At 43.1% G+C, this 13806-nt stretch overlaps 1 protein-coding gene across 9 annotated transcripts in view; it reads right to left on the bottom strand.

Annotated features, from left to right (window-relative positions):
- The window catches only part of ncor2 (nuclear receptor corepressor 2), a 111351-nt gene that overhangs the window by 26227 nt on the left and 71318 nt on the right, over positions 1-13806 (bottom strand). For 3 of the 9 annotated variants that reach the window (XR_004656595.1, XM_034871306.1, XM_034871307.1), the window contains exons 21-39: positions 13463-13583; positions 12705-12972; positions 11718-11765; positions 11224-11388; positions 10934-11070; positions 10601-10700; positions 10332-10439; positions 9923-10026; positions 7528-7678; positions 7192-7341; positions 6947-7039; positions 5862-6079; positions 5230-5575; positions 4925-5128; positions 4205-4456; positions 2756-2908; positions 2390-2656; positions 2076-2262; positions 1448-1941 (exon numbers count right to left, since the gene is read on the bottom strand). Coding sequence is in view for 8 of the 9 variants with exons in the window: in XM_034871306.1 (XP_034727197.1) it covers positions 1448-1941; positions 2076-2262; positions 2390-2656; positions 2756-2908; positions 4205-4456; positions 4925-5128; positions 5230-5575; positions 5862-6079; positions 6947-7039; positions 7192-7341; positions 7528-7678; positions 9923-10026; positions 10332-10439; positions 10601-10700; positions 10934-11070; positions 11224-11388; positions 11718-11765; positions 12705-12972; positions 13463-13583 (3566 nt within the window). In the remaining variant the exon portion in view is untranslated. The remainder of the gene's footprint in view (positions 1-1447; positions 1942-2075; positions 2263-2389; positions 2657-2755; positions 2909-4204; positions 4457-4924; positions 5129-5229; positions 5576-5861; positions 6080-6946; positions 7040-7191; positions 7342-7527; positions 7679-9922; positions 10027-10331; positions 10440-10600; positions 10701-10933; positions 11071-11223; positions 11389-11717; positions 11766-12704; positions 12973-13462; positions 13584-13806) is intronic. The other 6 variants (XM_034871313.1, XM_034871310.1, XM_034871308.1 and 3 more) reach the window with 6 other exon arrangements.

Raw genomic sequence — 13806 nt, 5'->3', positions numbered from 1 at the left:
TATTGGTGAACCATTGTGGGAGCCTATGAGCCTACTTCAAGACCAACCCCTCATCCATGTGTGTCACGTATCACTATAATTTCTTACAAAACTTTTGCACTACAGTATTTATCTCTGGGGTGTATGATGGCTACAATAGCTTGCATTTCCCACGTGGCTCTGTCAACTAGTTTGTGAATGCATGCCAACATCAAGGTGATGGTGTCCTATCAATAAATCTGCCTGGCAGTCTTGTCTGTTAAAAAAGCATGCTTCCTCTTGACTTCCCTACGTACAAGAGTTTTTTGTTAACACTCATTCAGCATGCAGTTGTCACTTGCCCTACAGGCTTGTAATATATACACACACAAAGAAAATAAAACAAAAATCACATTCCAAATGACTGACAACTCCCAGAGGCTTGATTGATAGATGTGTGGAGTGTTTGGCATGTGTGTAAAAAAATTATTAACAAAAACCGTCAATTACAGTGAGCCATAAATAGGAACATGCAGAGATTTTTTTTGAGGGGGGGGCAGAAGCTGCGGTACCACCCTCCCCCCCGGATGGCTGAACGTCTTCCATGTCTCTACCCTTTCCCACCCTCCTCCTGTGCAACACCGGTGCTCTCTTGGGACCCCAGGGAGTCAGTTTGGTGGTTGGTAAGGCTTACAATGAGGTTTAATGAAAGGGACTGTCACACCAATTCTCTATTCCCCTTTAGTCATCTGGGTTACATGTGGTCACTGTCTAAAGTAGTGCCCAGCCCAATGTGTTTCTGATACGACTATGAGTATCTACAGGAAAGACATGCAGTAGTGAAGTGGAGCCACCGCATGTACAAAGTGACAAAAGTGTTTGAATTACAGGCAGTCTCATCAACATGGGTTATAAAAGCCTCCTGCAGTCAACTACCTTTTCCAGTGTCTAAAATATTCTTGTCACGCCCGCTTACATGTGGTGAAATATTCTGTTTAAAGTTAGCAGCCGAATGGGAGGAGGAGGGGTGCCACATGTTAAAGTCACATCCTTTACGAAAAGAAAATGAAAATAAGCAGCAAAGGATGTTTCGCCTTAATGTCCCACCATCTATAGCTGTCTTATTATAAAACCTTAAAGGACACCTAGGATCATCTCCATGGAAAATTCCTTGTTGAGTTGTTACTATTTTATCAATAGGCTATCAGAGTTGTAAAGTGCCTGTTCTCATTTAATCTCAGCCAGCCAGGTCCAATTTGGACAGGCTAGAGGTTTAGTTTTCCAGAGGGCACCCTTGGTGGTCTTTAAGTTTGTAAAGAAAAACTAATAACTGCAAAAAAGCAAAAAAAGTATAGCATTGAAGGAAAAAAATAATGTAAATGAATTGGGCTGATTTGATAATGCCAACCACCACAGCGTGCAATAGGCCACAGACTGACGGGGGAGGGTCTGGGTAATGAGGGGGACCCTGGGATCCAGAGCGTCTTACCATCAGTGGCGCAGCTGGCAACAAGCGAGCCCGTCTCTGCCATCCCCGTTTCACAAGAAATTTGACGCATAATAATCGCGTTTATGAAGTTGGCCGCAGTCATTGTGGTCTTACCGAGTGCTCGGAGCTCTTGTTCCTGAATGGACATCGGTTTGTTTTGAGTCTTTTCCCTACTAGGTGTACCGCTTTCTCCACGGCCAGGGTTATCCGACTGGGGAGGCAGCAGGTGCTGGGGCCGGCCTGAAGCCGAGGGATAGGAACCTGGGTACATTCCTCCTGGGCTGGGGCAGGACAACTTAGGGTCAGATTTACTGGAGGGCCCGTGCTGGTCCTGCACGTGCTTAGGTAGACCACCTCTGGCTTTGCCTCCATCGCGACTCTGCTCTTTGGCTCCACTTGAGTCCATGGCAGGTGGGTAGGCCTCAGGGGGCAAACCTGTCCTTTGGAGGTGGCCAGGGTAACCTTGGTAGCGGGCCGGTCCAGAGGACATGGACCTGGCGGGTCAAACAAAACATGCTTAGTAAACAACACATCAATGTTCTTCCTGCTGTGAATGCTTCTGTGACATTTGCTCAGGTAAATATCCCCTGAGTTGTCAATTTAAAAACAAAACTAAAATGCATTTTACCGAAACACAGATGGGCTGGAGTGTTCGCTGACAGAAAGACTCTTGCCCCCAGTGTTGTGCAGGACACTTGGCCTCTGCTGCACGTTCTCCTGGGTGCGAGGAGACACTGGGGAATGCTGGTGGCTATACGTTTGGGAGGAAGGTCTCACACTGCTGCTGCTGCTGCTTGCCAAGCTGTGCTCTGTACCTGAAAGGGACAAACAGATTAATTTCGAAATTGCATTATTCTTTCATAAAACTACATTTGAGCTGCCAGTATTTTACAAGTTAAAAGTAACTTGTACATAAAAAATGAAAAACTGTTTTCTCCACACCTGGTCGCCAGATTGGTGCGTGCTCCACATTTCCAAGAGACCCGCCCTTCTCTCTGTCACGCTCTCTGTCTCGGTCTCGGTCTCTCTCTCTGTCCCGGTCCCTTTCCCTTTCCCGGTCCCTCTCCCGTTCTCTCTCTCGGTCGCGTTCACGCTCCCTCTCTCTCTCTCGCTCTCTGTCTCTCTCCCTCTCTCGGTCACGTTCCCGGTCTCTTTCACGCTCACGTTCTGAAGATGTGCCTTGCATCTTGTTTATGTGCGAGGACCCAACTGTACAGAAAAACGTAAACAGAATTTTTGTATTAAAACAACACAGGGTGCAACATATTTAATCTGTAGGAAAGTTTGCTTTTTTGAATTGAATTGTACCAGGTGAGATGGGGGAGGTGGTGTAAGGCCTGCCAGGGAAGTTGGTGGTCCCCCCGGGAATGTACGTGATGCGATCCATTGGGGAGCCGGCTGCCCCTGCAGAAGGAGGGACCAGGACAGGTAAGTGTGGCACCTGAGAAAGATCGATGATCCCTAGGGGACAGAAAGAAGAGAAGGGTAAAGGAAGCCTGATAGCTGGTTCAGATGTGTTTTGATTTAGGGGATAACAGGTACATAAAGCATAACAGTGCTTTCTAGTACTGGTCCACATAACAAAGGTAATTTAACAGGTAAGTCTTTACCACCTCATTCAAATGTGGAAAATGTGGAATCAACACAAAATCAGGAAAAAATAAGTGAATGTTTACAAACCACTAAAATGAGATAATACAATTAAATCTGATTAGATTCTTCTTTTTGGGGCACTAATGAATGATGCAAGACATGTTCCTGTAAATACCTGCAGTTCTGGGTTGTTATTGTTTGATATCTCATTGAGTATATTTCAATATAATGCTTACCCATTGACTCTACAATTCAACAACTTTTCAGAAACTTACATGCATTTCTGTAACCTTGAGTTATACATATGATTTATAAGGACAAATAGATCATAACTGCTGTTGCAAGTTATATTCATTTGAGGCTTTGCCAATAGGGCTGGGCACTGTTTTAAAATCATCATTACAATATTAAGAATAATTTCCAATATGACAAATGTATGCAAACTGAAGTTTAAAGAAGAATTGTGGTCCACTGTTATCCCTTGCATGAGGCTGCACGTCAATAACTAATTGTTAGTTTTAAATTACAATTAGCATGGAGTTGTTAATTTGGACAATGGAATTATCATATCAGTTTCATTATTACTACCCAGCTCTATTTGCCAAGATAATTTAAAGTGACTCAAGACGACAACGAACCGTCAAGACGATTCCTTCTCCAGTAGCTTCTAATTACCTGTACCTGCTGCTTGATGCATCACACCAGCTGATTGCCCACAACGTGTGCCAGACAAATGCCACCCAAGCTGGGCATGCAACATGCAGCTTAAGATAAAAATCAGTAACAATCAAGTAACACAAAAATACCAAGAGCATTTGACAAAGGCTACAGAAAAATGTATTCACTATAGCTGAATCCAACAAAGTTTACAACCTTTTTAGAGAGCATGATACAGAAATACTTGTCAATGCATTATCCACCTGAGTTGAGTGTGAGATACTAGGTTAAGTAAGCCACTAACAGTAGGGGTGTGGCGTAAAAAAAAAAATCAATTCACATTCATGAATAGATTCAAGCTCTATTGATTCAAAAGTGATTCAGCCCACTCATTTTTGAGTTTACAGTTATTCTGTTGAAAAAAGATTTTCAGTTTGCCAAATATCTTTAAAAGCCAATGCGAACATAACCTTAAACAAATAGTGTTGTCAAGTCAGATAGCCTTACCGCGTGGGGCTGCTGAGTAGGAGAGAGGAAGGGGCTGGTCTCGTGGACTAAGGCCCCTCAGCAGGTCTGAGCGCTGGGCGGCCATGGCAGCAGCTGCAGGCCACTGATGCATCTGCTGGGAGGTGATGTAGTCATTGAGCAGCGTCTGGCGGTTCTCCAGGGCTGCAGTGTCAGGAAAGCTTCGAATGAGGTAGGGGTAGGGATGAGGGTAGGCCGGGTTGGGTGCTAGATGACGAGGCAAGTAGTATGCCGCTGTGTATGAAGAGTAAGAAACGTCTGTCAAGAAACGTCTGTCTGGAAATGTCTGTCAGTCATATTGGACTAAATAACCAGCTATAATGGCCACACAGATGTTTTCACTTATTTTTCTTGATTATAAGTTTTCTCAGGACTGTTTGGGCATGTACAGATCTGTGCTTGACTGACATCTTCCTCTCTCTACAGTTTGTTTCAGATTTTTGATTTGTTTACCTGAGTCCTGTACAACGGCACTCTCACTGCACCGATGCAAGCAAGGCTGCATTTTCTGAAGCATGGATAACTTACAGTGGGCCTTTATGATTATGGATTTTGGAAACAGATTTTGGTGATCTCAAATTACCACCAGCAAAGCTCAATCAACCTCAATTTAGAAGAGGTCTGATCAGGTCACAATGACATTAAAACATCAAAGAGGGAACATTATTTTTATTTTTTTATTTAACTTGACTGTGGCTTTACCTGGGTCAATGGGGATGCCACGGGGCAGTGACGCAGGATCAAAGGCTATGGGGATTTGACGGTAAACATCCGCAGCCCCAAGACCCTGCAGCAGACGCTCATAGGTCTGTTGATCTGGAACACCTTGGAGTGGTGATTTGGTGGCACTCATTTCCCTGGGGGTTGGTGTGGCTTTGCGCTCTTGAGAAGGATTCTTACTGGAACCTGGAGTTGAAACAAGGAAACTGAATTTAATGCACAGTCTTGGGGTGAACCATCTTGTTCACAATTATTTCAGCTGTCTTGACTGTATGAGATTTACCCACCGTCATGCTGCCTTTGGCTTGCCTCCCTGGACAGAGGGGAACCACGGTGCGAAGGCCCAGGGTAAGGGGCCCTCAAGGCGCCCTTGTCCTCGTAGCCCACTGGACTATGATGGGTCTTGCTTCCCTGCTCTGACCCCAATGTAAGCGGAGAAGAGCGTGCAATCGTGCTAGCTGTACTGACCACTGCGCTAGGCCGTCCTTTTGGTGCCTCTTCGTAGCGGCCCCTCTCAGCACGCATCTCCAAGTGGGAGGTTGCATTGTGGTAGGAACGTGGTGAACTGGCTATGATGGAGCGGACATCATGACGTTTACTTGAAGCAGCTGCCTCCTGCTTCATAGGTGTTCCCTGAAGAGAAGCACAACAGGAATAAATCAGATAAGTGTAAAGAGGGCGAAACATTAAGGGTTAGATAGCCTCTGCATGTGTTGTTAGCATGTGTTTCTTTTTTTAGAACTCTTTCATTTTACTAGATGTAATGATAACCTGGACTACGATGGAATATTAACTGTTTATTAGCTCAATAGCATGTGTTTACAACAGCATGGCTAACACCAACAACCAAAGCTAAAGTTATCCATCAGGTGTACCTCTTCTACGGATCTAATAGTAGCCCAAAATACACAATATGTACCTGTGCTATGATGACCTCCTTGGTAGGTTGTCTCAGCTCCTCTCTAGGAATGAGGTGGATGGAGCGCCCAGCCTCCTTCACCGTAGGCACCATGGTCTCTCTGCCCTTCATTGGGTCGGAAAGTGAACCGGGCCCACGGGGTGGGGAGCCCTCTCGCTTCATCTGCTTAGCGTCTCTCCTCAGGTAGCCATCCTGAGGGTCCAGGTGACGAGGTATACCTGAAGTCACACAAAAATTTTGTCAATCCTTTTTTTCTTCAAACAAGAGTAGGCGGCATGACATATTTTTCTCCATAACATAGACAGAATGGAACTCAAAGATGGAGAAACAAAGAGACACAAAGACATTAGAGCTGGGTGATTTGGAGGAAATCAAATATCACAATATTTTTGACAAATAAAGTACATCAATGTTGATATTTTCGGTTTTACTATTGGCACATCAACAAAATATTTACATAATGAGATTTAAAAAAAATCATCAGTAAGGTGGATACAATGACTCATTGTGTGAAGGCAAATTATAAAACAGCTGGTAAGTTAAAAAAATTACATCATTTTACGTACTGTAATGCAGCCTTTAAAACCAAGAAAAGTCAAAACTTGTGTGATATCCAGCTTCATATATAGATAAATTGCCCAGCCCTAAAAGAAATGTCCTGATAGGGGTTAATCAGCTCAGCTGAACCAGCAGGGCCTCTGAGAGCAGCTTAATCCACTACTATCTCTGAGCAAGATGAGACAAAATGGCTATGTAACTTTACTGTTGTAAGATAGATTAATATGACTATTAATATCAAAGTACTCCTGCCAGTGGATGATTTCAGGCAATCTGTATCTTAATATGATTCGCTGCAGCTCTGCTGAGTGAGCAAAGCGGTCGGTTGAAGCACAATGAGTGATCACCTTCAGGAAAAACACAGAATGGATACAGAGGCGAAAATCAATATTAAAGACCCTTATCTTGCAAGCAGAGACATTTGCATTCAGTTCAAACATTTTGCACACATATTGACTTTTCTCAATACATTTAGAAAAATAACAGAAATTCTGACGTTCACGTTTTCTATCGAGGCATCATCCTACCTTGTGAGATGGAACCACGGATGTGATGAGCATCCTTGTAAGGTGTGTGGTGTGGACTGTCCCTATCATGAGGCATGGCTCGACCAATCAGACCTAAGGCGGAAAGTAGTAAAATTATGGTAAATGATTTCATCAATAAATGTGAGCTGAATGTGATAAAACAAGGGTCAAACTGGATTTGATACGGTAGCAGTTGTTGTACAGTTGTGTGGGAGTGTCAGACTGTTAAGTTGGTCATCTCTTACCTTCACAGTTGGCAGCCGACAGTGAATCCCTCATAGGCAGTCCCCTAGAGATGCCTCCCTCCATAATGTCATAAGGACGCTTCAGGCCTAGAATTTCCCCAGACTGCCCGGGGCCTCGGCCCTCATCTTTAGGGGGCTGAGAAGGAGGGCCTACAAATGACAGAAATGGTTCTATAATTAGGTAAATAGTATCTCTTAGTTTAGGGATGGTACTAAATGAGTTCATATAACTTGCATTAATGACTTAAGGTGCAGTATTGTGCCAGATCTAACGCAAAATGAAAATGATTGTTGGCCATGGCACAAAATATACTGCAGCCAACCAGATGTACTCACGGTCATATGTAAGAATGTGCCCACTTATGCCCTCATAGACCACATGACCTTTAGACAGGGCCTCATCCCGTTCCCTCTCAGCACGGCTGGCGCTGTCCTCTGTGATCAGGCGGGTTATGGTTCCCTTATAAAGCACATCAGCCGGTGTCCCCTGTGGCCAAGAGGGGAGACATAACACCACTTTATCATCACATTTTGCAGCAGTGGCTGTTCCTAAGTGAAAGTCTATATATAGTTTATATAGTTTTTATGACAAATGGTAGCGAGGACCTACAAGAGATTGAACAGACAGCCTTGACAATCAGTAGCAGCCATTTACAGACAGATTTCAGAACCACATCTACATTCCAAAATCACATAAGATCAAGCCTCTTTCTCAGCAAACCAACTTAAACTTGTCTTCCCAGGCAGCACCAGGCTATGTAGCATTCCCAACAGGCTAATCTTTGCTAACTTCCTGCACTGGCTTGCGGCAACCAATAGCAATGCCCACGTACAAGTAAGGCTAAAGCGATTGGATGAATACTGGAAAATTCACTCAATATAAATATAGCCTTTAATAGGGATAAGCACTATCATGAAACATTACAGTGGATAAGATAGACATTTTAAAGCACATAACCATTGCTGAACTGAAAAGAGACTCAAATATAGCTACTAACTAACGGTCCGTTATAAAAGCCTGTCAAAAAAATTGTTTGGAAAACCGCTTCTAAGGGCTTTTTCGGAGTCACAGAGCAGGTAAAAACAACCTTAATACTATAATGTTAAAGACAGTATGGGTGACTGGGAAACATCTTTGTTTTTCTTTTCATGATTGTTGAAATGGATAACTGGAGCCAACTGTAATGCATTTTGTTACATACATAAATTGTATTCTGTTTCTTGAATTGTTTGTGCCCCAGAAAGAGTATGTCTTACAATGGTGTGAAATTACAGTGTTCCAAAAAATATAAATAATAAACAAAGAAACATAACAAAACACAGCTGGGAAATACAAAGAAGTACTCTGTGAAGAAGCGGAGGTGTAACAATAGATGACAACAGGCTTCAAACCCTGAGTTACATCACTCGTAGCCTGAGTATGAGTCATATTTCTACACTGCTTGAGAGCGGGGGTAGGCGGTTGAGTAGGAGGGGCAGTAGTGCTTGAGATCACGTTTCTTGTCTATTGGTTGCAGCTTTTCCAAAAAGACTGCTAATGGTTGGAAGCCAGGCTTGTAAGGTTTCGCGTAATGGAGTGATGTGTTTACAGGATTGAAAGGCCCTGACCAAAGCAATCCACATCAACTCCCTAAGAAAGTGCAACATTGCCAAATCTGCTTGTTAATCTAGCTGCAAGCTAAACAAACAAATGATCTGTCCCTTTACAATGGCAATGATTATGCTTTATCACTTTCACCCTCTCGTTACTAATCCATCATTGTGGATAACAGCCCCCTCAACACTCGCTTACTCGTGTATGCCAGTGGGATGTGATATTACAGTCAGCATATCAATGACTGGGTTTAGCCAGAGTCAAGAGTGAATAGATAAATACAAGAGGGAACAGACACGGTACAGTGTGTACCTGTTGCTAGGGTGACAGGGCCACTCAGTGCTGTGGTCATGTTAAATTACGAGTCTGGGATGTCTTTGTACCAGAAACATTAGATGCTCCTACCATGAACCTTAAGCACAGTTTAACATAGAGTCAGTTTCAGTTCACCATTTACATCTATTAGCCTCTGAACAAATTCACATTAACCTGAGTGTGCTGCTCCTTTACAGTAATCTGAAGTGAAACACTGAGCCAAGTGGCATCTTATTTATAACAGGTCTCTCCTAAATCTACATAACGGCTCACTTGCAGTGATTCATTTTTAACCGACTTATTCAAATCAATTTCAGAGGTTGTTCAGGGGTTCTCCAAATAAAAGGGGAACAGAACTGGTTGCCAGTATTATGTCGTAACGCACCACTCAAATGTGAACACTGTCAGCAGAATATTTGAAAACGCACTCACGTTCAAATTGCCACACCCAACATAGCAACAACAAATTGCACATATGGGAGATTAAAACACCAGTTGTCCTATATAAAACTAACAGCCTAAGAATATCAACAAAAAACACCTAATAAATACACAAAGCTAAAGCTAATTACTCAAAGTGATTTATGAAACAAGTCTAAACCAACAGATACCTTTTCTGATTGTTAAGTTACTTGAGCTCTGAAACATATCAAAGTTGGATTGACTTAACTCATTTGATTCAGCCTAGACCGTGCAGCTTAGTTATGTAGAAAAAAATAAGTATCCACAGCACATCTCTACTGGGATTGTCAAAGAGCGAGAGAGATTAGGCTTAAGAAGGACCAAGGATTTAGACTCAGTACTTTGCTGGTCTGAGCTCACCTGAGTAATGGAACCCCCTCGATAGGAGATTGAGGAATCTGGATGCATTCTGGTCCCTGGGATACCTTTAGTGATACTTCCCCCCTGAACAGCTGGAATAGAACCTGAAAATATAGTATGTAAATACAGTAAGAAAGGAAGGCAGTATTAAGAGGAGTGGAACACAATGTTAATAATTGGGAATAAAGGTTTTTAAAAAGTTCTGCAAGGTTGGCAAAGCCAACATGGGAGCACGGTTTGAATCAAAGCAAATGCTACAGGTTGTTTAGATCACTTTTTCTGCTTGCTGTATAAAATGTATTTAAGCATGGGTTTATTAAGTTCTCCACATTTATTTAAAAAAAATAACTTTGTTGAAGCATAACCATATGGAAATCAAATGCAAGACAAGACAAATTGAGCCACCCACCACGTCCAGCAGCACTATCATGCGGCGAGCCTTGGGTTGACATGTCACCTTGAGAGGACAAGCTGCGAGGTGACAACTGTTCCTGCTTTATCACGGGGAAAGGACCTGCTGTTTAGTGTATAAGAGTTTGGAGAGACAGTAATGAGGAAGACATGTCTGTTGTGATGCATCAGACTTTAATGTTAGTTGTGATGTGTGTGGTAGAAGTAGATGGCAACTTTAAGGAAAATAATTAAAGTGTTCTGGTCCCTACACACAATTGTACTCACCCACTTTCCTCTGATCCATCCAAGACAACCCCATCTGTGTGGGGGTCATTTTCCCGTGGTCCAACCCATGAGCTGGGCTGTGCAACTGCACTGGCGTGCCCTGAAGAAACAAGTATTTGGTCATAATGGTGATATACAGTATCATTGCTCAAGTGTAAAAATAAGTGTCAGATTCTATTGTCATATTGTTTCCTATTAATGCCTTACTTTTTATTTGGTGGATATCTAAGTGAGCTACTAGGATTGTATTGAAAATAACAATAATTTTAAATTCCATGGTTTCTGTGTGCAAACTAGAAAAAAGTCCTGGTTTTCATTTCTGTGGTTCTATACCTGTGTGATGGAGCCTCCTGGCTTGGTGGAGGAAATGAGTGGCGGAGGCTCTGGCATGGTGACGGGCCTCACTGCTGCTAGTCTCCCACTGTCCTGTGGCAGATTAGGAAGGGAGGGGTGGCCTGTTTGCTGGAACGCTGGAAGGCAGGAGAGATTATGAGATTGAGATATGACCATTTGAGTTTTGGCAAAAGGACAAGTGGAGGAATTGTTCAAACTTACCCTAATACAATATATAATATATCTAACGACTGAGGCTTTTAAGAATATAAAGAACAGAAAAGACTCACAGTTGAAGTGGAGCAGATGCTGGTCGTGAGTGATCTTGGCCATGTCTCGCGGGGACATGGGGTAGCGGGACAGCACTGGTCGACCCAAGTTGGAGGTCCTCATGTCATCAGGGCCCAGTGCCTGCTTCTTGGCTTCACCGTGTGGAGAGAAAGCCCGGGACTTTTCTGCAACAACAACGCATAGAGTCAGGACCAGAGCATTGCACTCAGCTAGGCCTCCACTCATCCAAGAATCTGTCCCTCAACCGCCACTCACTGTTGTCAACAACATCAACACCAATGTCATTGTTGTCTAAAGCATAGAGAGCCCCTTTGCGATACTTCCCAGCCAGGGTGATATCACCATTAAATTAATACGCCAACATACACAACAAGCCACTGCTAATAATAATTGTAATGTACACACAGTAAAAATCCAATAGAGGAGGTGATCACCCTGTGGTGTGGTTAAGGTGTAATTAAAAAGGGAATGGTGTGGCAAGGGGTGAACCTACTTAATCCCTGCAGGAGGGTCAGTAACCACCTCTCGTTGCCTTCCAGCTCTGAAGGGACACAAACACACCACAGATCATCGCATCCTCACAGACTTTTCTCCGGCACACAAAAACATGCAGTAACTACATAAACACTTATCTATATTTACCACTTTAAGTGACTTGTGTATTGGCCAACAGCCTAATGCTAGTCAATAGTAGCTACCATGTAGCCTGCAAAAAATGTCTGCACCTGCCTCTGTGTCAGGCACTGTATAAAGGGCTGTTTATGCCATTTCTTCTTTTTTTTAAATGCATACAAAATGATTGCTGTACTTTTCACAGATCACGGCTGTGCCCAGTTGGTCTTAAAAGACTTGTCTTTGTCTGGACCATAGCTAAAAGTCTTACACTGTGATTCCCATGCCACATGATCACAGTAAGTGTACTGAACTAGACTATATTCCCTTCTGGGTCAATAGCAATACCAGATAATTTAGCAGTTCCCACTACACAAGTGTCCCAGAAACACTTGAATACCCTTAACACTAGAGAACATAAACTCAAGGTTAAAGCATGTCGCAGAGACCAACTAGTAAAACTAGATCAAATGCTGCTAAAACTGCAGAATATGCAGGCCTTTCATTAACCTTCATTTTCTTTTTAACACAATTCCTCATTTACAGTGCCAATCTTTGTCTCTTGATTCCATTTACCCACTTTAAAATGAACAACTTTAGCAATGTACCACATTACACATGCATACCTACAGCTGGCAGACGAGTAATATTAGGGATCATACCGAAAGAAAATGATGGGAAAAAGTCGAATGATGGAAATTGTGAGAGGGGTTCCTATATTTGTAACTTTCGCAGCTTACATCCTATACTTATCTACGTAATATATGACTGTGAAGTATTAACATGGCTGGTGACTTAACAGATTTCTCAGCTACTGTGAGTCTGTAGACAATAAAAGTTTTTGTTGTCATGATGGAGGTGTGCGTACCATCCTTGTCGCTGGTGGAGGGGCTGTGCAGGTGAATACGAGGACTGCTACTGTGAAGAGCCTCCCTGTCTCCGTCTGCCTGCGAGGTGTATGGCTGCTGCTTGCCTGGCTGGCCTGAAAGCTGCTGCTGCTGCAGCATTTTGACCTCCTGAGAGGACTCCCCATGAGCCATGGTGATCTGTTGCTGGTACAATGCCAGGGCGTGGGGGGGCAGCACTGCCTTACCACCTCCACTCCGCTGACCGCCCTGCATTGAGGCTTCTGGCATCTACACAAAGGATGAAAGGGAAAGAAAAAGGTTACAATCACACCACACGCATAACACAAGCCCAGTTCTTCCTGGCATTTGACATATGGTTAGCCACATACAGTATCAGATAAACATCATAGCTAATCAACATATCTTGTTTCCTTGTGAGCTAAAATATCCCTAATGCCTGAGATCAAATTTCTTCTCCACAAAGCAATCTATCCCATCATCCAGCATCTGGCTGGCTTATTTTATACAAACACAACTTGACAATTCCACCTGCTATACTGTTATCTCTGTAAGCAGAGAGACAGGGACAGCATTGATACCAGCGTACAATAGTGAGAGAGCTGGGCAAATCAGTTTTCTGTTTCAAAACACTACCAGGGTCAAATACCCTTTCAAAACTAAATAAGTTGATATGCTCTTCACTTAACTGTTGTGTGATGTATGAGGTGAAAAAGGAAAAATACACACAATGATCAAATAAGTTCAACTAGTGACTCACAATAGGTGGTATAGCAGCAGCCCTCTGTTTGAGCTGTTTCAGGTCCATGGGCTTCTGCAGTGTCGAGGATATGACTCCATCATGAGCGTAGTTTAGAAGACTTGGCCGTGGAGAATTCATTCTACACACACGGAGACAGAAATAAGTTAGTGGCTTCTCTTGTTGGCTTTGCTAGTTTGATCCCAAATACAACATTTCATTAGAATTTTTCTGAAACGAGGGCAGAGGTTCTGATTATGTTTCCACGTGCCTGCCTACCCATTCCCGCAGGAGACAGGCACAGTCACAAAACCTCACTCAGTGTATGACAGAGTGTAATACTATTTAAGTATTCAAAATATGGA

This window comes from Etheostoma cragini, chromosome 5, assembly GCF_013103735.1.
Source record: "Etheostoma cragini isolate CJK2018 chromosome 5, CSU_Ecrag_1.0, whole genome shotgun sequence".
Lineage (NCBI taxonomy): Eukaryota > Metazoa > Chordata > Actinopteri > Perciformes > Percidae > Etheostoma > Etheostoma cragini.
Note: the sequence above shows the minus strand (reverse complement) of the source record. Positions and strands in the feature narration are given on the sequence as shown.